A 26410-nucleotide genomic window follows, 5' to 3' on the forward strand; every position below is an offset into this window, starting at 1 on the left:
AGTATAATCTATAATCTGTAATTTCATTAAAAATGTAAACAGAAAAGATTAAATTTAAAGAAAATGCTACATTAACAAACAGTTTAGAGAACTAATTAAAACACAAACCCCCGCTTTGCCTGAGTAGGAGGAGTTGAAGAGGCTTTCTGTAGTTGGTCTCTCTAGAGGGGTGTGCATGAGGCTGAAGTATATAAAAACTGAAATACTGCTTGTTAACACACACTTCCTCAGACTGAGCCAGGATCAGCAGGCAGGATGTATGTGGACGTGGTGTGGCTGACAGCTGCGCTTCTCTCTTTTCCCCTGATCACCTTGTGTGACCCACTGTGAGTACACACACACACACACACACACACACACACTGTTGCTATGTATTAATAATGCCTTAGATAGAAATTAACAAACACTTTTTTTAAAATAAAGAGGGGCAAAAAGCATTAAATCATTAAAAAAAAAAAACTTAAAAAAAACTCTATCTGAACAGGCCTCTTAACATAAAGATGTTGTTATTTTTTTTGTTGACAAAAATATAATAATACAGATTTAAAAAAATAAAGTGCTTTTGCTTAATTTAAATATTTGCAAAATATAGAGATGTACCTTGTGGCACTAACATACATTGAAATCATTGAAATCATCATGTCATTGGAGGATTTTATTTATTTATTAATTTTATAATTTTTTTTACAGTAGATATGTTTTAATTAAAGTACAATATATCAATTTTGTTATTACATTAAATTTATTAATATAATTTTAATAATAGTTACTATATAATAATAATAATTGCCAGCAGCTATATATCAAAAAGCCTGTTTAAAAAAAAAAAAAGCAACAAAAAAAAAAAAAGACCAACAATAAAGATAATGAATATATATAAATACCAGGCCTACATTTATGTGGAGTAACTGGTGCAACTACAGAAAATCTCCCCAGTATAATTCTCTGTTAATTCCCACCCACCAGTTATCATAACTCTCCACCCCTTTAATACAACAGCTACAGAATGGGAAGGGTTGAAATTCTAGGGCTCCGTCACACACTTGGAGAAAGCACTGAGCTTGTGTTGCTGTGATGAGCAGGCAAAAGATTATACATTATAAAAGATTAGGCTCCTCCCACATCTGTTTTGGTGTTCTGTCTCAGATGGCTGTGTCATCATTGTAATAAACATACAAACTCCTGATGAAAGGATGTAGTGTTATTTAGTGCAACAATCAGGAGTCAGATCATGGAGGTTTTACATGACTTAATGACAAACAAAAAAATACAGTATATTTTACAGTTACTTTGTGTGCACATTTGTTAGGGAGTTTCTGTAGGACCCAATTATGAAATAACCCCAGTGGTTAGGAAAAACATTGTATTACAAAGGAAAAGAAGAAATAATTATTTTTGTTTTACCAGGAATGTCTTGGTGGCCCCAAACCTGCTGCGTATTGGGACCAATGAGAAAGTGTTTGTGGAGGCTCAGGATTATACTGGAAGTAACCTCAATGTCAAGATCAGTGTGAAGAACCATCCACATAAAACTACAGAACTGGCCTCTGTGTCTGTGGTCCTCACTGCTGCTAACAACTATCAGGCTGTGGCAGACATAAAAGTGGGTTCTTAATAACATAAACAAAAAAAAAATGTGTTTAAGAAAAAAAATGTAATTCATACTTTGATGGTATGTGTGAATTTAATCACTGATAAATAAATACATAAATAAATAAATCTTAAGCTATGCTTTACCTTAACAATAATTACTGAAACTAAATTTAAATTACACATTGTGTGGAGTAGCTTACCATATTAAATATTTATTATTATTATTATTATTATTATTATTATTATTATTAATTTTTAAAGTCATATTTCTATTAAACTGCCTTTGTTTTGTTGTGGTTCAGATTCCTGACAATAAGGACTTCTTTAGTGATGATCCTTTAGAGAAGCAGTATGTGTACCTGCAGGCTCAGTTTCCCTCTGCCCTGCTTGAGAAAGTGGCCCTGGTCTCCTTCCAGTCTGGCTACATATTTGTTCAGACAGACAAGAGCATCTACACCCCTGGTACAAAAGGTAAAGCAGTCTGGACTGATATATTCAGGAATGATGTTCAGTGTGGTTGGTCTATTTAATATTAATTAATTTAATGCATACATAAAGCAAATTAATAATTTCTGTCCTAGTTCAGTACAGAATTTTCTCACTGACTCCTGATCTGGAGCCTGTTGAACAAAGCAGTGGAATCTATGTGGAAATCATAGTAAGTAACTCAAACAACTCAGCTAGGATTTCTTACATTGGACAGTTTGTGACTGTTTCTGTGATTTATTCATGAGTAAAATTCCTGTATCTGGTCAACCTATCCATACATTATCTATTTACTGAGAAATATAAAAAAGATGAAGAAAGTCAATGTTACTTTTGAAGCTGTGTGACCTTTTTTGCTTTCAAGAACCCTCAAGGAATCACAATTAGCAGGGAAACAATCTTCCCTAAGCAAGGAACCATAACAGCATCATACAGCATCCCTGAAGTTGCCAAGTGAGTTCACTGCATTAATACTTCCAATATAAAGTGTTAGTAAAATATAATTACAGACAGGCCCAGGGCCGCTGCTGGCCAAATAAGTGCCCTAAGCAGAAATTTACTTTTGTGCTCCCTCCCCCAAATATTATGGAAGTAAACATAAAATAATAATTTAAAAAAACACCTACTATATGGGCCAAAATAAAACTTTATTCAAATAAAAGTAAATACATAAATAAATTGTATCATTTATAAATTACAATTGTAGCTCTACAGCAAAAAATACTAACTAAAATTACACTTTAAATAAAACATTTATAATAAATAAAATAAACAATAATAAACTGAAATAAAATCAACACTGTCATCTGCTGGAGCTTTCCAAAGTTAAAAATTTACAGAGGCACACTTCTGCTTTTTCTCGAGGCAAAGTCATAAATAAACTCTTCATATGATATAGCCTTTGCTAATTTAGAGTTGATGCTGACAATTGCCAGACCACTCATGCGCTCTTGTGCCATAGATGAGCAAAGTATGTTTTAATGAGCTTCTTTTTAGAAAAACTTCGCTCAGCAGAGGCAACAGTTACACTGTATCATATCAAGAAAGATGCGTTAATCGTGAAATTATTATCGACAATAAAACACATTATTAACGTCGACAGAATTAATAAAGTTTCACAGGATTATGAACGTACCTGAAAGTAATGCACGGGCTTCATCTTGGGCTTTTTTGGCCCAATAGGCAGCAGTAACAGAGGTGAGGGCACGTAATCATCATGTGTGCTTAGCCTACTCCGCGTTCCGTAACCGTGAATTGAAATATATACATTTATATATTTTGTTTATTTGTATATGTGTATTATTAATATTAATTTATTATTATAATATATATATAAAAAAAAATGTTGAGCAGCTGGGATGGTGTCCCCCTGAGAGTTGGTACTCTACGCAGACTGTGTATAGAGAGCAGCGGTACTGGACAGGCCTATCCGTGCACTAAATGCATATGTTAATACTTGGACAGATTACTAACTGAAATTAAAATCTCTCTCTCTCTCTCTCTCTCTTTACAGACCTGGAATATGGTCTGTAGCAACGCGGTATAAAAACACCCCACAGAAGAATTTTACTGCTGAATTTGAAGTTAAAGAATATGGTACAGTTCAGAATTAGACTATAATATACTGTATTTGTTACTCCTATATGCTTGTTAATTAAGTAATTAATTTATTTTTTTTATTTATTTATTTATTTTTACTTGACAGTACTCCCAAGCTTTGAGGTGGCGTTAAAACCATCCAAGTCTTTCTTCTATGTGGATGATGAGGACCTTCAAGTGGACATAACTGCCAAGTAAGCAGAATATGTCAAGGAAAATAAATTACTATCAGTGAAAATAATTTTGCAAATTCAGCTGTAATAAGAACATTTTATATAAATGCGACATAAACAATCCTGTTAATGTTATAATAACACCCTAAGAGATTAAGTTGTGTGAGTGAGAAAAGTTATCGCAACAAAAATTTATTTGTCCTAAAGGAATTTCTTGTGGCAGGATCATTTTCATATGACAGTTACAAAACACCGATATTGGAAGCTTCTTCTGTTCATTCAAATTAACATTTCTATATTAACACGTGAAGCATCCCCTGTATAAGTCCATAGGTATAAGCTATTACTAAAGAATTGACAAGGTATTCAGACAAGCCCTGCTCTCATAGAAAATAAATACACATCTTTTAATCATGCTTTTGCTTTTTAAATTTTTGTTTGTCAATTAAGTAATCAATCAATCAGTCAATCAATTAACTAGATTTAGCAGCAGTGTGGCATACATTTTCCTGATGTGTTCATTTAGAATAATTTTCATACAATTTATTGAGAATAAATAATAATGATATTTGTTTATACACAGTACATACATTTTTAACTGGGTCTCATAATCTTACATTTTTTAATTATATGAAGATACCTGTTTGGAAAAAATGTGGATGGTGTTGCGTTTGTGGTTTTTGGCATTAAGAAGAAGGACGACAGTAAGACCACTCTGCCCGCTTCATTGAAAAGAGAAGCAGTAAGTTTTTCTGACTTTAGATGATTTACAAGGAAATAACAGTAATTTCATACATTTATGTGTATTATTTAAATACTAAGATTCACATGGCCAAAATTTGGATTTATTTATTTATTTTCTTTTTTATTTATTTATTGATATTTTAATTTCAACCAAGTATTGAATTTTTTTTTTTATTAAATGTGAACTCCACCTAAATGTTTTTTGTCATGTATTGATGCTAGGCATGATTCATGTGCAGATCTTGCTCTAATCAGGGTCTTTGTGGCCGATCACAGATCCATGATTACAGAAATCAGAATTAGGCTGTATCGATGCTGATTGCAAGTGTGTGTGGGGGTATTAGAATCTGAAATTTAATGGTTTATTTATTTATTTATTTACTAATTAGTTTGTTTATTTAAATATTCTAAAAACAGTATCAGTGCACAAATACAATTATGATCTGAGAAATTATCATATATTTTTAACTTTTATTTATTGTAAGGCAACGTCAAGATTGGTCTATAAATACAGAATCAGTGTGAAAAAAAAACATGTCAACAGGGTTTACTTATGGTTTCTCTGCAACAGCTACATCATTGTAGTTCACAATTAGACTTTCCCTGAGATATCAATAGGCTTATGTTTTATCCCAGTTAGCCAGAATTTGTATTTTGCATTTTCAGATTTAGTTTTTTATTTTGCCCGTAAAAATTCTATTGAGTTTACTTGGTTCTATTTTAAACAAAATGAATGCATAAAGTAGACCTGTGATACACACACTGCTTTTCTCCTGTAAGTGTTATATATGACACACACAAACAAAATAAATTAAATCCTGCTAGTAAAACTTCACAGGATTTTATTTTTGATAAACATGTTTGCAAATTCAAGATTAATTTGACAAAATGTCAACAACAACTGTAAATAACTAGTACTTCTGCTCATGTGTAGTAATTTATCTTGCATATAGATCACAAATGGAGAAGGACATGCGACTCTGACTAGACAGATGATCCAAAACACTTTCCCCAATATTCAGGATCTGATCGGAAGTTCTTTGTACATTTCTGTCAGCGTTTTAACTGAAACAGGTAACATGTGGGTCCGTGCATGTAGGGGGTATGTTTTAATCTACACTACCTCAAGCTGCCATGTATTATTAACACTGTTTCAGGTAGTGAAATGGTTGAAGCAGAGAAGGGAGCCATTCAAATTGTGAAATCACCCTACACCATTGAGTTCAAGAGGACCCCAAAATTCTTCCACCCTGGAATGTCTTTTGATGTCACGGTATGGTTTATTGTCTTTTCACACAACATGTATAATACACTCCATGTATAATAGTGGAGTCTGGGTCAAGAGTCTTTAAGTGCATAAAGTGAAGGACTCATCATGCATAGTGGCCACTGCACAATCTCTGGAGGCAGTGTTATGATGTGGGGTTACTTTAGTTTCCAGTTCTAGGCTCAGCAAATTTGTGTGACAGTGAAATAAAATCAATGCAATACCTGGTTCAAAAATTATTACAACACTGAATGGAAATATGATGTTGCATGAAGTTATGTCATGATCAAAGCAGATTAACAAACGCTAAAAAAGGTCCAACATAATGTTAGAGTGCAACTTTATTCTTGGCAAGGGAAGGTATAACTTTTATCCAAAGCAATTTCACCATGATCTGTTAGGAATGTATGTCTTTATCATGTCATCCAATTTCGATCTGAAAAAAATTAATAAAATAAAACCATACTAATTTGCCGAAATAAATGAAAACCAGTAAAAAATTAATACTATTGGTGTGCTGCTCATATTAAGTTTGTCAAATATCCATCATAAAAAAATCTATACTTTTGCTTGATATGCAGATTAAAATATTTATATTATAATTCCATTAAGAACAATTTCATTATACCCTGTATGCTGATCTGGATTTGTAAAGGTTTATGTAACCAATCCGGACCAGTCTCCTGCTGAAAATGTGGATGTGGTGGTCACACCTGGTGATGTGAAGGGTCGAACCAAGAGCAACGGCATGGCCAAGGTCATAGTGAACACTCAGGCAGGAGTCAAATCACTACCAATCACTGTAAGTCATATAAGAAAAGGTTTAAGGACCTTTTTCATGATTTTTATTAACTTAAATGAAATTATATAAATACAATGCTAAAGCTCATGCTGGTTGTGCTGGTAAACCATCTTTTTCAGTAGCTAAAATATTTACAGTTTCCTCATACTGTACCTTGGCAAAACTGAATAATATATATTTACCTTACCATAGTGCTATTTGTCTGTTTGTTTTTCTTTCTGTGGGTGATTTTTCAAATGCATTGAATGACACCAGAAATTTAAATGGTTGTTATGTAAACAGGCAAAAACCACAGCTCCAGGCATTTTACCTGAAAGACAAGCTGTGAACCAGATGACAGCCCAGGCTTACACCACCAAAGGAGGCTCCAACAATTACTTACATATAAGTGTAGATGCTGCAGAACTGGCAATCGGTGATCAGATGAACATCAATCTAAACTTCAAAAGTAGTGCACAAAATCAAGATTTCACTTATCTGGTGGGTATCTTAGATACACATTGGTTTAAATATTGTGGTGATGTTTTGAGGTAGTCCTACTGGCTTGTGTATTACAGTAACAATAATAATGCTAAATAGCCTTACTTTGAACTTTAGTTTAAGTAAATAAATTTAATTAATTGGGCATTTATTAATAAAGCTCTGGGCTTCTCTTTATATCAGATCCTTAGTAAAGGACAGATTGTGAAAGGACAGAGGTTTAAAAGACAAGGGCAGTCTCTGGTGACCCTGTCTCTGCCCGTCACCAAGGAACTGGTTCCCTCATTTCGAGTGGTGGCGTATTACCATATAGGATCCGCTGAGGTTGTGTCAGACTCAGTCTGGGTTGACGTGAAGGACACATGCATGGGAACGGTAGGCAAAATAAATAAAAAAATAAATGAATTATATAATTACTACATCAACAATGTTTTGTATTAGGCAGAATCTATAAAAATTGCATGACACAACAAATTTTGTTTAATAGCTGAACATTCTGTCCCTATGAAACATACATCAAAATAATAATAAATACAATAAATGTAACTGCTTAACAAAATCTTAGTATTGTGGAAAATGTATGAATTTATTTTTAAATTTTAGTGCTAAAAAATGGCATTTTGGCTAAAAAAATATTTTGGCTGCTTTCATTTGGAATCCCCAAAATGTATTACTAAATACACATACAGTGGAACCTTGGATTGACAGTAATTGCGAGAGCTTTGCAATACGAGCAATTTTTTTTTTGTAAATTTAAACAAGTGAGGTCTTGATATTCCAGTACTGTTGTATACATGCAATTTGTTTAAAGTAGGAATACACAAATAGTGAAAATCAATCAATCAATCAATCAATGGTTAATAAGAAATCTTCATGTTCAGTTATTAAACAATACTAAATAAAATGCACAAAAATTGTATAAAATTTGTTTGTCTGCATTGCATTATATTGTTATATTGTATAGCCATCACATTCTACTCTAGTCAATTTCCAGACAATTAACACATTGGACCAAAAAGCATGCTGGAACTTTAACATTGCCCAGTTAACACATTTCTGTCCATTCATGATATAATGTTTGTCTCCCCCCCCGCCCTTATTATCATATTTAATGTAGCTAAAACTGGATGTAAAGGAAAGCTTAAATGTGAAAAAAATATTTGAGCCTGGTGATGAGTTTCATCTCATAGTTACTGGAGATCCAAAAGCCAAGGTTGGTCTGGTAGCAGTGGATAAGGCTGTCTTTGTCCTTAACAAGAACAGACTTACACAGACCAAGGTGAGTTATTTTTTATTTTATGTTTGGTTTTCTAAGAACATGGGTAAAGGCACAACGATGTACAAAACAATGTCTCCAGATTCTAATTATGCAAAATAAAATAGACTATATTTTTACACTAATTTTTCATATTTTTTTTACCAATAGATCTGGGATGTTATTGAGAAGCATGACACTGGCTGTACAGCTGGCAGTGGTAAAGATGGCATGGGTGTTTTCTATGATGCAGGTCTACTGTTTCAGTCTGATAAAGCAGGAGGCACCACTGAAAGAACAGGTAAAGCTGATTTTTTTTTAGCAAGAGAATCAAACACTTTGCAGTGGTGAAACAAGTTAATAATCAGTAGTCAGTAATGTGATAAAGCATTTACTTACATAATTAGGCAGAAAAAAATACTGGTTTAGTTTTAGGATTTTCCATTTTTAATAGCTCCTGATTGTCCTGCTCCACCAAAGCGAAAACGAAGAGCTGAGACTCTCGTCCAGATCACGGAAAAGCTGTGTAAGAAAATATTATTCATAAATGTAAATATTTTTTAAATGATTGTTCAATAATGAGACACTTTGCTGATCGTTATTTCTAAATTTTTCCATAGTTGGTAAATATTCCGGTGAACAGAAGAAATGCTGTGCGGATGGACTGAAACAGAACAGATTGGGCTACACATGTGAACGGAGAGCCTCATATATTGTGGAAGGTGATGAGTGTGTCAAGGCCTTCCTGGACTGTTGTAATGAGATCCTAAAACGCAAGGACGAGCAGAAAGAATTGCTGCATCTGGCTCGCAGTAAGTGCATCTTTGGTCAAGATGATATACTTTAGTTTTTAATAAGTGAATGTCACTGTTACTTATCAAGAGCATGATTTACAAATGTAACTTTGTCCAGGTGATGATGATGATGATGACTATATAAGCTCTGATGAAATTGTCACCCGGACACAGTTCCCTGAAAGCTGGCTGTGGGAGGACATAAACCTGCCAGCTTGCCGAGGAAACCTACCATGGTAAATGCAATAAACTTCAACTTCTTTAAAAAATATCAAGTATATATATATTAATTCCGTCAGTTTGACATTCTGGAGGTTAATGTTAGTACTGATCTGATGTACATCTTTTGATGTAGTGAATCAACAAGCCTCACCTTGGACAAAACATATCTGAAAGACTCGATTACTACCTGGCAGATCCTAGCCATCAGTCTATCCAAGACCCATGGTCAGTGTCATTCTTTTTTAACCACCTAAAATGTAATATCTACTGATGTTAACATGAATGATGTCTAAAAATTGTACACAGAGGAACATAAAGGCAAATATAAAGAAATTTATCCTTCCCTGTAGGCATCTGTGTGGCTGATCCCTATGAAATAACAGTGGCAAAAGACTTCTTTGTGGATCTCAAGTTACCTTACTCAGCAGTACGCAATGAACAACTAGAAATCAAAGCTATTCTGCATAACTTCTCCAACAAGCAACAGAAGGTACCTATTATTATTATTATTAGTAGTACTAGTAGTAGTAGTAGTTCTATCTGTTTATATATTCCATCTCGAAGAATTAGAATATCATAAAAAGTTAACGAGATTTTTTTTTACTGTGACAGGCTGCAAAGTGCCTTAACATACAATTGTTGCAAAAATTGGTTGTTTATGTAACAATCTCGGCAGCAACCTCACAGTCCTCCTTGTTTGTTCCCACCACTTAGCATTCAGCATCAGCAGTATAGTAACCATCGACCTGATCATCAAATATTGAATGATCCATAGGTCACTGTGTGTGGCCAAAGCAAAGGAAAAAACATTCCTCTGAAACTGGTCAAGTCCAGGGACCAGACTCAAAATGAGACCTAAAAACTTGCTAATAATGAGAGCCAAAGAAGTCCTTCAGGAAGCCTGAAGAAATATCCATATTACAAAAATATGGGTTATATTATTAGAGCAGACTCATGCAGCATGTAGTTTTTTTGTTTTCTGAGAGCTCTGAGGTAAATTCCTAGCTAGAGTTATTGTCTGTTTGGAGTTTTGTGCTTATTAACCAATTTGGGTTCGTGCAGACTCACTGGTTACCCACATGCCAAGTCAGTTGACTAGATTTAATAAATTTTCCCCAAGTGTGCATGGGTATGTCCATAATCCACTATGATGGATTGACATTAAACGATAAAATGGTTGCAGAAGCTGTATGAATTGAATTAGTTCAGCCACGTACTCCACTGTATAACCTACACTAAACTTACTTTCTAACAAGTTAACATAATCCCTAGTTTTTTGGCACTGAAGGCATCTGTCTGACTTCCTGTGCCCATCAGGTGCGTGTGGAATTCTTTGAGACAGAGCATGTTTGCAGTGCAGCCAGCAAAAAGAAGAAATACCGTACCATAGTTAATATTGACGCCAAGTCCACCAGAGCCATCCCATATGTTATTATTCCCATGGAATTTGGGAACCATCAGATAGAGGTGCAGGCTGCGAGTGCAACATTTCATGATGGAGTGAGGAGAACCCTGAAGGTGGTGGTGAGTATCAGCAGATTTCCACTGTAGATCAGTCAGATTTCCAGATGCAGTAGGATTAGCAAAAAACTTTAATAAAAAGCAGGGTGCATTTTAAAGGATTAATTCTTGATTAATTCTTAATTATTAATAGATGTGCATCAACCTTAGGTGAAACATTCTCTTTTTTGTTCACTCAGTCTGAAGGTGTGCTAACTGAACTCCCAGAACAAAATCTGGAACTAAATCCATCTCGCTCACCTGGTGAGATTTAAAGTGTTCTATGCCTAATTAACAGAAAACATTTTATTTTTTTCTCTTTTTATTACCCCTGCACATGGTTCCATTTTGAGGTGTCTTAATAAGTTTCTGTTTCTGTCAAAAGGTGGCGTTCAAGTTCTACATTTAAAGAGTGATATACCAAATGGGCAGGTTCCAAACAGTCCTGCAAGCACATACATCGCTGTGTCTGGTAAGAAAAGAAAAAAAAAAACGAAGAAACATAACTTAAACCAATACAGATTCTGAGATTCCAAAGTGCTTTTGTGATTATCATCCCAATCACAAATGCTTTCATAACGTGGGATGAATGTTATGAAGTTGGATGAATGCTCGTATAAAGTGGAAAAAATATTTTTCCAGTAAAAAGCAGGGAACAATTTTGTTACTTTGTAATTGCCCAGATTCTGCAGTATCATTTATCCCAGGAATTTCAAAACCTTCAGATATTATTTCAGATTGTCTGAATTATTATTATTATTATTATTATTACCACTACTATTATTATTATTATTATTATTATTATTCCTAGTAGGTTTTAAGAAGAGAAAATAAAACGACATCCTTATTGAATTATTATGTAAAATAAATAAGTAAGCAAATAAAAATACAAATTTGTCAAGAGTGTAAAATTGTTTTTTGCTGATTTTACACTGTGCAGTGGGGAAGTTTATGAATCTGTGCATGATCTATGATGCTGTAAGAGCAGCGTTTAATTTATTATTTTGTGACACACTGTTGGCTCCATTTTCACTGTTACTAAAACCCATGTGGTATCAGTTACCAGCGGAGACAGTATACTACATATTCATTATTGGACCAGTTACATACCGCACGCGATAAAAAAAGTATTCAGTTTTTGAGCTCTGTGTCACTCAGTGTTAGTAAAATGTGTCTCCTCTGCACACGTCTCTGCCTGAACACCATTTCTTCGCTGCTCATGACCAATTCAACCACCATCATTCTAAGAACTTTTGGCCACTAATGAGCAATTTCCTACTCTTAGACGCTTAGTAAATACGGATTCAGATCACATTTTATGACAAATTAATGCAGAAAACTATAAAATTCCAAGACGATTACCCAATCTCTGTATTTATCCCCAACTGAGATTAAACTCTTGTTCATACTAACAACCAGCTTTCTCTTCTCATGCATTAAACTTCAGGTCAAGAGGTGAGTCAGACAATCGAGCAGGCCATCAGTGGAGATTTCATGGGTCGACTGATCGTACAGCCCACTGGCTGTGGAGAGCAGAACATGATCTATATGACGCTGCCCTTGACTGCCACACGCTACTTAGATACCACCAAGCAGTGGGAAGCAGTTGGCCTGCAACGACGTAGCGAAGCTGTCCAACACATTCAAACAGGTAAAAAGATTCTTTCCACACACTATACAGAAAAATTAATAATGTTTTATACTGACAAAATGTGGAAGATTTAACTTTTAGTAATTGTAAGACTCTTTCTCCTTTAGGATACGCACGAGAGCTTACGTACCGTAAAGATGATGGTTCCTATGCTGCATGGGTACACAGACCTGGAAGCACCTGGTAAAACAGACAAAATACATTTTGAGCAATTTGTTAATTTTTACATAACATTCACTGCTACAGTAGGTCACATCTTCTGATTGCTTTCTTGCTTACTCTCTACCTAAAGGTTGACAGCTTACGTTGCCAAAGTCTTTGCTCTGGCCAGTGACATCATTAGTGTAGACGAAAATGTTCTCTGCAGTGCCCTGAAGTGGCTGATTCTGAATGCACAGATGCCTGATGGCACATTTAAAGAAAATGCTCCAGTCATTCATGCAGAGATGGTCGTAAGTTGAAATTAGATTTTTTTATTAGCTGACAATTACTGATACCTACCCAAAAAAAATTCCAAAAATAAAGCGTTTCTGTAATATCTGGTGTAAAGACTATTCTGTGCATTTCCAGGGTGATGTACGAGGCAAAGATTCTGATGCATCTCTGACAGCATTTGTCCTGATTGCCCTGCAAGAAGGAAACCACCTCTGTGCCAAATTAGTTGGAGTATGTCTCACAAAAAAAAGCTTTTATCTAATTCTACAAAACAGCTTTTGTCCAATTCTGCATTTTTTTATTTTTATTTTTTTGCTGTCTGCATTTAGAGTCTTCCGGAAGCTTCCAGAAAGGCCACTGAATATTTGGAGCGAAGACTCCCCTCACTGACAAATCCATATGCGATAACTATGACTTCCTATGCCTTGGCCAATGTTGGAAAATTGGATAAAGCCCGTCTGCTAAAAGCTTCCTCTGGAGGTCAGGAACCAATATTCTGATTGTTTATATTTAATAAAAAAATAAGCAGTATCAAAAAATGATGATGTATGTATAAATGTTCAACAATTTATTTCTCCATTTTATACCCAGATGGAGCTTATTGGCAAGTTGCTGGAGGGCATCACTTCACTCTGGAGGCAACAGCGTATGCCTTACTGGCTCTGGTAAAAGTAAAGGATTTTGATGCGGCAGGAAAAGCAGTTCACTGGCTTAATAGGCAGAGTAGTCCATATGGAGGTAGTGGCACTACACAGGTTGGTTTACAAAGGTCATTTGTTCTTTTGTTCCTTCTTATATATATATATATATATATATATATATATATATATATATATATATATATATATATATTATTTTATTTTAATTTTTTGGATCATGAAAATCAGTAAGTAAAAAGAGTAGGATTTAATCTCAGAAATTCTGTTCAGTATCAAATTCTATAATTTACTATTATGAAATATTTACACTGATCAGCCATGGTATTAACACCACCAGCAGGTAAACTAAAAACATTGAATATCAAATATACACCAGTAAACTGGTGACACCTGAACACCCAAGTCTCTATACGTGTGGAAACTAAAGGCCAGTCTGTCTGGTCCAATCTCACAGAATGCAAAACAGTTTGCTGTGTATGGGGCTTAGCAGGAGCAAGAGTTTAAGGTTGTTGATCTAGACCCATATTTAGGAACTCGTAAATAAGAGTGATGCAATTTTGGTCCTACTTTTAGGTGTAGAAATAAGAGCAATTTATCAACAGTCATAAAATAGGACATCACTTCTATCTTAACCAAAATATAGGAGAAGTCCAGTGGTGTCCTAACAGGCTAGGATTGGTGACTCTTAGTGTCATCAACAGTGATGTTACCTACTTTCCTCACTGAAGGTAAGAGTACTGTAGGAAGCTTCATAAATGACCTTTATGTCCTACTTAGAGTTAGGAATATTACAGTACTTGTCTTAAATTAACTATTAACGCTTGAGTGATTCTGAGACATTCAGTAAATATGGACCCTAGCCGCCATATTTTAGCTTTCAGATCTTAATCCTATTGAGCATACATGTGATATTCTGGCAAACAAGTCTGATCTATGGAAACTCCCTCTTAAAGCACATAAATAACCTGCTGCTAACCTCCTTTTTCCAGATACCACAGCACACCTTCAGACACCTTCTCATGCCCCTTTTGGCTTGGGCAAGGGGAATATGCACAATATTGAATATAATGTTTTAAAGTATTAATGCTATAGTTGTTCAGTGTATTTTACCAACATCCTTTAGTCTTTTATGATTAAAAATACAGTTGTTTGAATTTATGAAGAGTTGAGAGGATGATATCTCAGTCTCAGTTTGTACTTAATTCCTTCTGCCTTTTACATGTCAACTAGTCAACCATCATGGTGTTCCAAGCAGTGGCTGAGTACTATAAGCAAGTAAGAGATCGTCAGAATGTTGACTTGGATGTGGAGTTGAGTGTGAGTGGACGAAGTCGCCCCATCGCATGGAAGTTCAGCAAGAGCAATGCACATCTAACACGCACAGACAAGGTTATTTACAAAAAATATATAAACATGAACCGCTTGCTTTTTTAACCAGCTATACAAGACAGTTTGATATATTAAAATCATACATTAGAAGCTATAGATCATAAGTTGTATAATATGTTTGAAAACATAATAACCTGAACTGGCTTGATTTAGCCAGACAATACTGTAACAGTAAATCATTCATAGGCCATGCCCTAAGCTCCACGCTGTCAGCACAATATAGTTTTCTAGTTAAAGAAAAAAAAAATCTCTCCAGAAATACGTAGGTTGGGTTTTTTTTTTTTTTTTTTACCAGAATTAAACAAGTTCTATGTTGTGCAGTGTTAAAAGTTCTGACCACAATTTTGAAGACTAAATAACAGATTTCTGTGTCTCGCTGTTTACAGGTTCAGCTCAAGCAAGAGTTTAATGTTACTGCTAAAGGATCTGGTGCTGGAGTTCTCAAAGTGAGTTTTTATAGATGCTAGAAAGTCATTTGTTTTTTATTTGCAGTTTTTTTTTATCAGTAATTATTTTTTCCCTTATAGGTGCATACACTTTACTATGCAAGACCAATAGAAAAGAAGAGTGACTGCACAAAGTATGATCTATCTGTTCAAATGAAAAGGGAACGAGATGGTAAGTTTTAGTTAGATTATTATAATTTTTTTTAATCCATCCATTCAATTTTATGCAGCAATTATCTTTTTATTTGTGGTGTTTTTTTTCCCTCAGTATCAAACTCAGATGCTGAAGAAAGTTACGAGGTTATCATTGACCTTCTGTAAGTATATCGAAAAATAACTGCCATGCAAGATGACTTTATACTTTATTAAGACCTCCGTAGTTATTTTGGGCAAAGCCTCCTTTTGCTTTCCAAACAGCACCAGTTCCTCAGGGCAAGGTGTCTGGTCCATGTTGACGTGATCATATCATACAATTCCTGCAGTTGGCATGTTTTAGGGGAACTTCTATGGCTCCCATTCTAAAAGGTGTTCTACTGGACTCAAATCTGGTGACTGAGAAGACCACTGAAGTAAACTGAACAATTTGTCTATAAAACCAGTGTGAGATGATTTTTGCATTACAGCATGGTGCATCATCATACTGAAAATAGCCTTTAGAGGGTGGTAAATTGTGTCTATAAGGGGATGCACATGGTCAGCAGCAATACTTAAATAGACTGTGGCAGCCATTTAAGCCATGATTGATCGGTATTAACTTGTTAAAAATTTACGACAAACATTTCCCACACCATTATCTCACCTCCACCAGCCTAGACTGTTGACAAGGCATGTCCATGAATTCATGATGTTGTAGCCAAATTTTGACCCTACCATCTGCATGCCTTCTGTTTAGCACATCCGTCTAAATATTTGGCGTGTTTGTGCTTTCTGAGATACTTTCGCTATGACCACAGTTGTACTGAGTGGTTGGTTAAGTTACTGTAGCCTTTTTTATCAACTTGAACCAGGCTGACCGTTCTCCATTGACCTCACTCATCAAGCCATTTGTCTGCAGAATAAGTGTGTCTATGCTGGACTGCATATTTTTATGCACTGCTCTGTTGCCACAAGATGATTTAGATTGTATAAATAAATATGTATGCAGGTATTCTGAATAAGGAATTAACTTTTTCCCCATGTTTTAATCCATCAATTCAGGTTTAAGGATGCAAACAGAGATGCCACCATGACTGTTTTGGATATTGGCTTACTGACAGGATTTGTAGTGGATGAAAATGACCTTACAGAAGTAAGCAGAAATCTGGCAGATGCTTTCAGATAGTTCTGCCCTTGTGACAGTAATTCCTGTACAATAAGCATATAAACACTTTGAAATGGGGAACATGTCTGAGACCTATATATTCTTATCTCAGCTAACCAGTGGAAGAGATAAGTACATTCAGAAGTTTGAGATGGATAAGCAGCTTTCAGAACGAGGCTCTCTCATCATTTATTTAGATAAGGTATCTTAACCATGTTTTTTCACATTTGCATTATAAAAGTGTCATTAAAAGTGTTGTGTTGAAGCTAATTTGCTCTCCTGTCAGGTATCACACACTAGAGCAGACAGAATTGTTTTTAGAGTGCACAAGATAACCAATGTAGCTTTGCTCCAACCTGCTGGCGTCACCGTGTATGAGTATTATTCTCCAGGTAACTGGTGTGCATACACACATACACACGTACACAAATACAGATCCAACCAGGTCCACACCAACACTCAGGTTAATGTTTGCATTTTTCATAGGGGAACGCTGTGTGAAGTTCTACCATCCTGTAAAGAAAGATGGAGCCCTAAACAGATTGTGCAGTGACCAGGAGGGTCTGTGTCAGTGTGCTGAAGGTAAACACATTCAAAGCTGATAAATACAATCAGTATAAGAGAAAGGTATAAGGAAAACATCTAAAAAAAATTGATTCCAACAGCTAATTTAACTTATTATCTAAAAAAAAAAAAAAGAAAAAATAAACACCAATGAGATATTTGGGTTTGCAGGGACTACAGATGGTCAGACATTCTTTGAAGAACCCCCCAAAAAAAATAAAAAATAAAAAACAGAAACAATAATAAAAGGTGACAGTTTATATATTTTAACAAATGTATGACAAGGACACTAAATGAGACTAGTGCTTAAATAATATTTCCAATTAGGTCTAAAGACATTTGTGATACATGATTGCGAAGTTAGGAACAATGAGCAGCTTCAAAGCAAGAGTCCCAAAACCCCAAAGCCACACAGAATACAACGTAGTTAATGGGTGTTATTCCTGCCAGAACCCATCCCTCCAAAAAAGGCACAACTTCAGAGAGCCACAGGTGGCTCAGGACATTTCTTTCTGGTGGGGCATCCTCTTATTTTCCAGCAGAGAACCTGTGGTGCAGGCCTTTAGGGATGGTTAGGGATTAGGAAAGGGGATTCTTGTCAGTCCAAGCATGGGGCTTGCGATGGAGCAGGAATTTGTTGTGAGGATGAAGTTGGGGGTTGGTAAGCAGGTGGAAGTTAAAACAGAAACTAAGGTGGGGGCTTAAAACAGAAACTAAGCTGAACTTATGCATGGGGAATGGAATGGGGCTTGGGACAAGGCAAGCCAGGATAGCAGGTTGATAACTGCAACTCCTTAATTCAGATGATCCTGCATTCTATTTCATGAAAAGCTGGTAGAGCAGTGAAACATGTGTCCATACAGTATATCTATATAATGATCTCACTTTTATACTGCTGGATAGCTGCCACTATTGCTCCTGACCAACTGCCTTCAGATTCGTCTGTGCAGTGTTTTAAAAGGAAGCATGCCTTGTGACCAGCTGGGAACCTGCCCTGCTCTGCTGCATTGCTCACTCTGCAGCAACACTGTCCTTCCAGAGAGTATTGTGAGATCTTATATCTTTCTCTCCCATGTGTTCCATACCATTTATGGCTTGCCACCAAAACACTGGCTGCCTGCAAAGTTAAGTTGCCTTGTGTCTTTGCTGTTGCCAGACCTCTGTCAAAGAGTCTTACAGGATTCTCTGTCATTTCTTGATCATGCATGCTCCTCATTGGTAGTCCATTGCCTCCCAAAAAATATATATACATTTTAACATTTCGTTTTGATTTTATACAGTAGATAAGTAATGCTTCCTATTATATTAATGTGATGGTAAGGGCATAAACAGCTGGTGACTTAGGTATGAATTCCTTTGTAGACCAGACCATGTCATTTCATTCCAGTCTTTATAGTCTATGCAGTCAGCAAAGGTCGCAAGCCTATGAAGACCACACATATTGCATCAATTAAGGGTGTGGAGCCTGATACGATACACAGTTAAGGACATACACTACCATTTAAAAGTTTGGGGTCACTTGCAAATTTCTTTGTTTTTGTTTAGTGATTTATTTTCTACATTCTACAACAATACTGGGGATTTCAAAACTATAAAATAACACATATGGAATTAGGTAATTACGTAACAACAACAAAAACAACAGTTAGTTGTTATTTTAAGACACAGGGGTCAGCCTTTCTGTAATAGTTCTTGCAAGAACAGTATTGTCAAGTGTATTTGCAAAATCCGTCAAGCACCATAATGGAACTGGCTCTCATGAAGGCCGTCCCAGGAGGGCGAGACCAAAACCTACCTCTGCTGCAGACGAGAAGTTCATTTAGAGTTATCAGCCTGAAAAATGACCAATTAACAGCACCTCAGATTAGAGGCGTTATGAAGTCTTTAAAGAGCATAAGTAATAAACACATCTCTCTATTAACTGTTCAAAGGAGATTAATGCATTTTTTGGACGCCTTCAGCATTCCTTTATAATGTATAAAAAAATAAAAATCAGAACCGATCATGTAGTTAGAAAGTGTTCTAAAACTTTTGAATGTTAGTGTAAATGATACAAGATTGGACTGTGAAACTAGGAACAATAGGCAGCTATAAAATAATTCCCCAAAACACACAGAACACAAAGTATTTCATGGGTACAGAGCGCCCACCAAGGGCGTTATCTCTGACAATCACTAAGTGGTTAAATTTAAATAATTAAGCTATGGAGGTAAGGGGGTTCATATTTGTGAAAAAAAAAGGTCTAATGGTGTACTCCCTATAACAGAAAACTGCAGTATCCAGAAGAAACAGAAAATTGATGAGAAAGAGCGTGAGAAGAAAGCTTGTGATGCCGGCATGGATTATGGTAAACACTTCAGGCACACACACAAAAACAATAGTAAATATGAAAAACAATTAATTTTTTTTTTTTTTTTACTGCATGTATTTTGTAGTTTACAAAGTCAAACTTCTGAGTCTGGATCAGAGCCCAAACACAGATTTCTATGAAATGAAGATTGAAGAGGTCCTTAAAGAAGGTATGTCTTATTTGGGTGTATGACAGTAGATTACAGTACTATATCTTTAACAGTGCTTTACTCAGAATGGTAAGTGCCAGTGCCAGGATTATGTATAACCATGGGGTATACAATTCATTATGCAATGTGACATCACAAAGAAAGGCTGGTGACAGGATATAGCTGCTATAAAGAAGAAGGTAACCAAAACTAGCTTGTTTATCAGATATTCCACATCTTTTGCACTCGGTTTATATTTTTTTACAGAAGCTATGTGTATGTGTTTGGATACATCAGACCAACAAACAAAATTTCTGCCAGGTTTTGGAAAATGCTGAATAAAATTCATAGTTGCAGATGGATGTACAAGCCATAAAAATACATTCCAGCCATGGTTGGGTATGATTTACAATACTGGTTTCATGATTTGAATTTAACACATTTCTTAAAATTTTACGTAGAAAACATGCATTTTAAAAAAATTATCTGAAATAAATACACATTTGTCTGCATGAAGTTACCAAAAATAGCTTGGACCAGAAAAATACTGCCTAATTTCTATAATTTACCTTTATCTTTCGCATTTTATGCAAGGTCCATGGAATTTTTATTTTTTAGGATTTGAATTTTTTTTTTACATACTTTGTGTACATACTCATAAATGATGAGGCTTGGCACAGCTCATCTGCATGGATTAATACCCACAAACCTGCATCAGATTTTTTCAATAAGGATGTGTTTTTGATAGTGACCGTAAAGCAATTTTATACAGTGCTCTGGATAAGTGTGTCTGCTAAATTGCAAACATAAAAATAAGAAATTATAACTCATATGTTCCCTTTCAAAAGCTACACTCGATGCTGCATGAAAACGCTATGGAAACATCTTTTTGTGTTACTGTGTTATCAAACACGGCACATTTTTGGCATATATAACCTCGGTCAGGTGACATCATCTGATGAAGTGCACCTGCAGGTTATAAATAGGACTGAACCGGAAACATCCTCATATCTTTTTGTCTTCAGGACTGCTTTGTGTTTGCTTGTGTGTGTGTGTACAAGCAAATTAAGAAAGTGTTTAACTTATCGATATAGCGGAGTTTCAAGCGAAATGCGTGCCTCCGTGTGATGAATCTCTTTCCGAGGTCGATCTCCACACTTTCTGTTTCGAGTGTTTGGGGGAAATTATGCTCTCCTCGGGCTTCAGAGAGAGCGTGAGCACTGTGACCTCCTCCCAGTGGCGCTTTGCGGCTCATATTGATAGCACGTCGTTGGCCGACCAGAGTGTGGTTCTCGAATCTAATATCTCTCCTCGACGGCTCACCGTGGGTGATTAAAGTGAGGAGGGATTTTTTGTCTTAGGCGCAGGGGATAATATTTCATCCCCGGCCCGAGCTCTGAGACCTTCACGTCTGGCCCCTGAGGGGGACTAATTAAGAGACACTGGTCTTTCAGCCAGCGTAATTGAAACTATTTTAAGTGCTAGGGCTCCCTCCACTAGAAGAACTTATGCCCTCAAATGGAGTGTATTTGAAAGTTGGTGCATGGCAAAACATGTAGACCCAGTCCACTGCCAAATTGTTTCAATGCTGGAGTTTTTGCAAGAAAAGTTGTCCTCTGTCTTCAGATTTATGTCCACCAGCCAGTGGCTTAAGTCAGAGCAGCTTTTCATATGCTATGGGGGCTGCAACCGGGGGCGGCTGCCACTAGACAAATGCTGTCACATTGGGTGAGAGATGCTATTGCTCTAGCCTACGAGGCGCGTGGTCACACTTCGCCTCTAGGAATCAGGGCTCATTTGACCAGGGGGATTGCCTCATATATTGCACTGGCAAGAGGTGTCCCCTTGCAGCAAGTGTGTGGTGTGGCAGGTTGGTCCTCTCTGCACACATTTGTTGGATTTTTCAAGATTGGATGTTCATGCTACTCCGGGATTACAGGTCCTTGAGTCAGCCTCCCAGAGCTAGGTCTAAGACCTCCTTGGCTATTGTGTGCACACGCAACACAACCCTGGGGGCCCAGACACTTGCAGTGCGTGGCATTGGTATTCTCATTCCCATAGCGTTTTCATGCAGCATCGAGTGTAGCTTTTGAAAGGGAATGTCTCGGGTTACTTTGCTGTTACCCTGTCCCCTGAATGCTGCGCTTCAATGCTGCACTGCTTGCATGACTGGGCGTCCTTTCAGACAAAATTGATCTGAGGATGTTTCCGGTTCCCTCCTATTTATAACCTGATACACACCTGCTTTACAACCAGTAACATAAAAAAATGTTCCCATAGCGTTTTCATGCAGCATCTCGTTCCAGCTTTTTCAGGGAACAGGGGTACAGCAAAGTAACCCGAGATGTGTTCCAGTGTATTATTAATATATGTGCATTATATGATCTGTAATCTAATATGAAATATTTAATCTCGTAATAAGTAAATGTATAGTTAGATTCTAAGTAGGCTGAATAGGATATGAAGAGTTTCTTATTTTCTCTGAATTTACAGAAATTTTCATTTGTACAAATATTTATACTAATGATTTAATCATACATATATTAATATGTTGATAAATTAACCCCATTAAACATATTTATCAATTATGAATGAATACAATGTGATGCCTTGTATTGTTTTATTAATTATTGTTTAATCATTGGCAAGTTGCTGTGGTGCTAGATTTCCTCAGCAATCTCATAAGCTGTTTTCTTCATTTTTTTCTTTCTTTATTTTCCCCTCCACAGTCACAATGTCTTCAAGCATTACTGTTTAAAAAACTACTCTTTGCACCAGTTAGGGTTAAAATAAATAAATAAATAAAGGTTGCAGGTAAAACATATTACTCAATGCAGCAAGGATCACAATAAAAGCTCTTAAATCTTTGCTTATTTAAACCAAAAAGTAGTTTTTGACTAAGTAGTATATTTAAATTCATTATAATTTGTCCAATTATATTTGATCCTATAAAAACAAAGACATAATTCCTAAATGCAATAGTTTTAAACCTTTTGAACTAAATATAAGACTACACATCAATCAAATCTTGACTTCTTAGTTGCAAATTCATTTTAGTGATCACAGAAATTATATCCTGTCTAAATACTTAGAACTGTGACATGTAAATGTGTGGGCTTGTACAAACTAAAAGGTAAGTAAGTTAACTTGAATAACACGCACACTGCTTACAGAGAATTAAGAATGGCCAATTTAGAGCCCAGTAGGCTAGTCTATGGCTGCAAAATACAGATGCATGCCATAGAAGCTGGAGCACAGTACATGGCAGTCTGACTTTTTAAATATTGTGTAGTATGTGGTAACATTCAAAAAGAGTGAAATTTTAGAATCATTCTTAAGATCAGGCAATCAATGTTTTTCGTTTAGTGATTTATGTTTTACATTCTAAAACAATACTGGAGATTTCAAAATTTAGAATGAACAAATATGAAATTAAGTAATTAAGTGCTAACAATCAATTGCTATTTTAAAACAGAAAGGTCAGCGAATTTGCAAAACCAATCAAGCTCAATGTTTTACAGAGCAAAAGTATAGACAGATCTCAATATCAACAGTTTAAAGGACATTATTGCATATTTTGAATGCCTTCAGCATTATTTTACAAGAGATCCAGACAAGGAAAGTTTTAGAATATCTCCTAAGATCAGGCATTTCCATCAAAATTCATGTGGTTGGGTTTTATTCTACAGGTTCTGACCAAGATGTACATGACAAAGTGAGGAGCTTCATGGGTCATGCTAACTGTAGAGAGTCTTTTGGATTTGAACATGGCAAGAGTTACCTCATCATGGGCCGGAGCATTGACCTACCGAGGATAGACGGAAAGTATGTTAACTCATCAACTAATCACCAAGGGCATCATGGGACAAAATTAGTGTAGTAAAAGAGGGCAAACATGAGTTTCTGTAATTTTGAATCCTGCTTGATTGGACCCTTATTTGTATAATTTTCAATTTGTCAGGTTGCAGTACATCTTGGGTGAGCAGACGTGGATTGAATACTGGCCAACAAGGCAGGAAGGACAAACCCAAAAATACAAAGATACCTACAATGGCATCAACTCATTGGCTCAAATGCTTACTGAATTTGGATGCACTACATAAGCATGTATCACTTGTTTCTGTACAACTTTATTTTTTTTTTCTTCCTATTGCAGTGCTGGTGAATTCATGCTTTTCACGTACCTTAGCAACTACTCATACTAACGTTACTTCTAAAATGTGAAAGTTTTTATTATTTTTTAGTGTTATCTAAAGGGCAATCATTAAATAAAGTATTTCAAAATTTGTTGAACTATTTGTATATTGTATATCAATATTAACAATTTTCCAAATCTGCCAAAATGTTCCATTTGAAGACAATCTTTCTTATACAGGTATGTACTCACTTTTTTAAGGGTCACCCTAGAAAAGTCATAAAATTTCTCTTCTCTCTCTCTCTCTCTTTCTCTCTCTCTCTTTGCAGTTACCTTGTATGGTGTTAGGGTCTGTGGGACCCGTTTTAATTTTTTTTTTATAAAAAAAGAAATTATGCAATTAATTTTTTTTTTTTACGAACTCAGACTTTTCAGTGACCATGCCCTGTACTACTAGGCTATTTATTCAAATTCATTAATATAGACAAACATTGTTTTAATGTAATTAAACAATGTAACTTTTCCCAATAGAAGTGATAAAAACCCAACCGAAAGGCTAATAAATGTATTTTACGATTTGGGACATTATTGAATACAATACAATATTTATTACAAAAAAAAAAAAAAGATTTTTCTATCTCTGTAAATCACGCTGCTATGCAGTTAAAAAGAGTGCACTGAGTGCTGTCTGTCACTATTTTTAATAATTTATGTGCATAACTCTATGGTAGTTAATGCCATATTTGCTGTAAAATAGTGATGGGTCGTTCGTGAACAATTCGTTCTTTTTGAATGAACCTTTAACGTGACTCAAAAGAACGAGTAGTCTCTGAGAGTGATTCGTTCATTTTGTACTGGGCGCGCATGCACAAATCATTGCAAAACCCCCGTATATTATAAAAATTTAAAATGTAACATTTTATTAACGTTTCTGATCAAAAGTACGAAATGAACTAAATGACTAAAAAAAAAAAGATTTGTTCATTTTGATGAACGAGATTCAAAGAACCGAGTCACTAAAATAATAAAATCTTCCCATCACTACTGCGATGTTTTATATAGACAGTTAGGTTTTCCAATTAAAACAGCATGATTGTTTTATAAAGCAGACTAAGTTCATAGAGTATGTTTTAAGGGCTTCATTTTTACTAGAGGAAACAGCTGGTATGATGAGGGTGAACATAGCGAAGATTTAACTGATTAATCGCTCATGACATTTTGTAAACTGTATTTATGAGAAAGGACTGTAATGATGCAGACAATTTATCGAAAAACACACACCTTGCCTTTATCCTCCCCCTGTGATGGCGAATTGAAGAAGGTGCTGAAAGATGGGGAGGAGCCGAAGTCTGCTGCTGCTTTCATATAAAATTTAAAGGGGACGATGGGCGATCACCAATTTGTGTGAAGTTTATGGAGAATTTTTAGGGGGGCTGAGTATAAGTGTTAGGGGGGCTGTGTTTTAAGTTTTGTGTTTTGTCCCTGGTTGCAAAAATTGTCATACAACATTGTGACACAAGGTTGCAAACATTGTCATATAACATTGTGGCAAAATTCAAGCACCGACACCTGTCTGTACACTTTACGCTCTGTCTTGTGGGAAATAAGCTTTATTATAAGCTCTTATTCTATTGTATTTTTTTATATCCCAAATTTGAGGCCGGGTGCAATAAATATAGCTTTGTAGTTACTTATCACAACGAAGATTCTCTGTTCAAAAGACATTGCAATTAAATTTAAAAGAAAGAGATGCTTTTGATGATGTAGATGAAGGGGATCACTTTTCTGAAAATTCAGAGTCTGACTGTGACTTTAAGAAAAACGTTGAGACTGAACACCAGCTAGTTCCAAAACGAAGATGAGATGCAGAATCAGGCCATCAGCAGTCAGCTCCAGAAACAGAAGCACATTAGCAGCAAACAAGTGAAGAAATATGGATATCAAAAAATGATGAAATTAAATGGTATTCTTGCCCAAGAAATGTGCCACTCTGCATGGCTGCCAATGTGATAAAAATGCAACCAACAGGGCTTGCAGGTTCTCATGTGCAGGACATCAAGTTTTCTTTTGAAATTTTCATCCCAGATTCAATCCAGAAAATTATTCTGGGTTCTGAAATAATTTAGAAGGAAGGCGTGTTTTTTGGAACACCCACTTTTTTGGGGCTCTTATCCTTGCTGCAGTTTTCAGGTCTGAGGGGGAATCCACAGAATCCTGGTAGGATGCAGAAACTGGCAGAGAACCTTTCTATGAAACACTGTCCCCAGTAAACATAAAAACTCTGCCCCACATGCATAGGTGTAACGGGTGCTATGTGTGGGTTTTAAGGAAGGCATGTTAGCAGAGGTGACTTAACTGAAAAGAGTCTTTTAATAAGGACAAAAAGAACATATATATACACTCTCACGCAAAGGAACT

The 26410-nt window shown here is 35.8% G+C and overlaps 1 protein-coding gene across 1 annotated transcript; it reads left to right on the plus strand.

The window, feature by feature from the left end:
- The first annotated feature begins 238 nt into the window (after nucleotides 1-238).
- Nucleotides 239-24150, plus strand: LOC128506543 (complement C3-like). The gene is made up of 41 exons (XM_053477039.1): nucleotides 239-326; nucleotides 1408-1603; nucleotides 1896-2064; nucleotides 2175-2251; nucleotides 2444-2532; nucleotides 3593-3675; nucleotides 3785-3872; nucleotides 4488-4593; nucleotides 5549-5669; nucleotides 5753-5868; nucleotides 6518-6664; nucleotides 6947-7144; nucleotides 7328-7519; nucleotides 8262-8423; nucleotides 8571-8700; nucleotides 8854-8925; nucleotides 9020-9211; nucleotides 9312-9429; nucleotides 9549-9640; nucleotides 9766-9905; nucleotides 10733-10939; nucleotides 11116-11179; nucleotides 11301-11387; nucleotides 12363-12566; nucleotides 12674-12749; nucleotides 12859-13018; nucleotides 13137-13232; nucleotides 13331-13481; nucleotides 13593-13756; nucleotides 14891-15049; nucleotides 15436-15495; nucleotides 15577-15667; nucleotides 15764-15812; nucleotides 16693-16783; nucleotides 16908-16997; nucleotides 17082-17187; nucleotides 17282-17377; nucleotides 19626-19706; nucleotides 19795-19878; nucleotides 23547-23682; nucleotides 23819-24150. The coding sequence occupies exons 1-41, from the start codon at nucleotides 256-258 to the stop codon at nucleotides 23958-23960; spliced, it is 4953 nt and encodes a 1650-aa protein (XP_053333014.1). The 5' UTR covers nucleotides 239-255; the 3' UTR covers nucleotides 23961-24150.
- Nucleotides 24151-26410: the final 2260 nt, after the last annotated feature.

This window comes from Clarias gariepinus, chromosome 18, assembly GCF_024256425.1.
Source record: "Clarias gariepinus isolate MV-2021 ecotype Netherlands chromosome 18, CGAR_prim_01v2, whole genome shotgun sequence".
In the NCBI taxonomy this organism is placed as follows: domain Eukaryota; kingdom Metazoa; phylum Chordata; class Actinopteri; order Siluriformes; family Clariidae; genus Clarias; species Clarias gariepinus.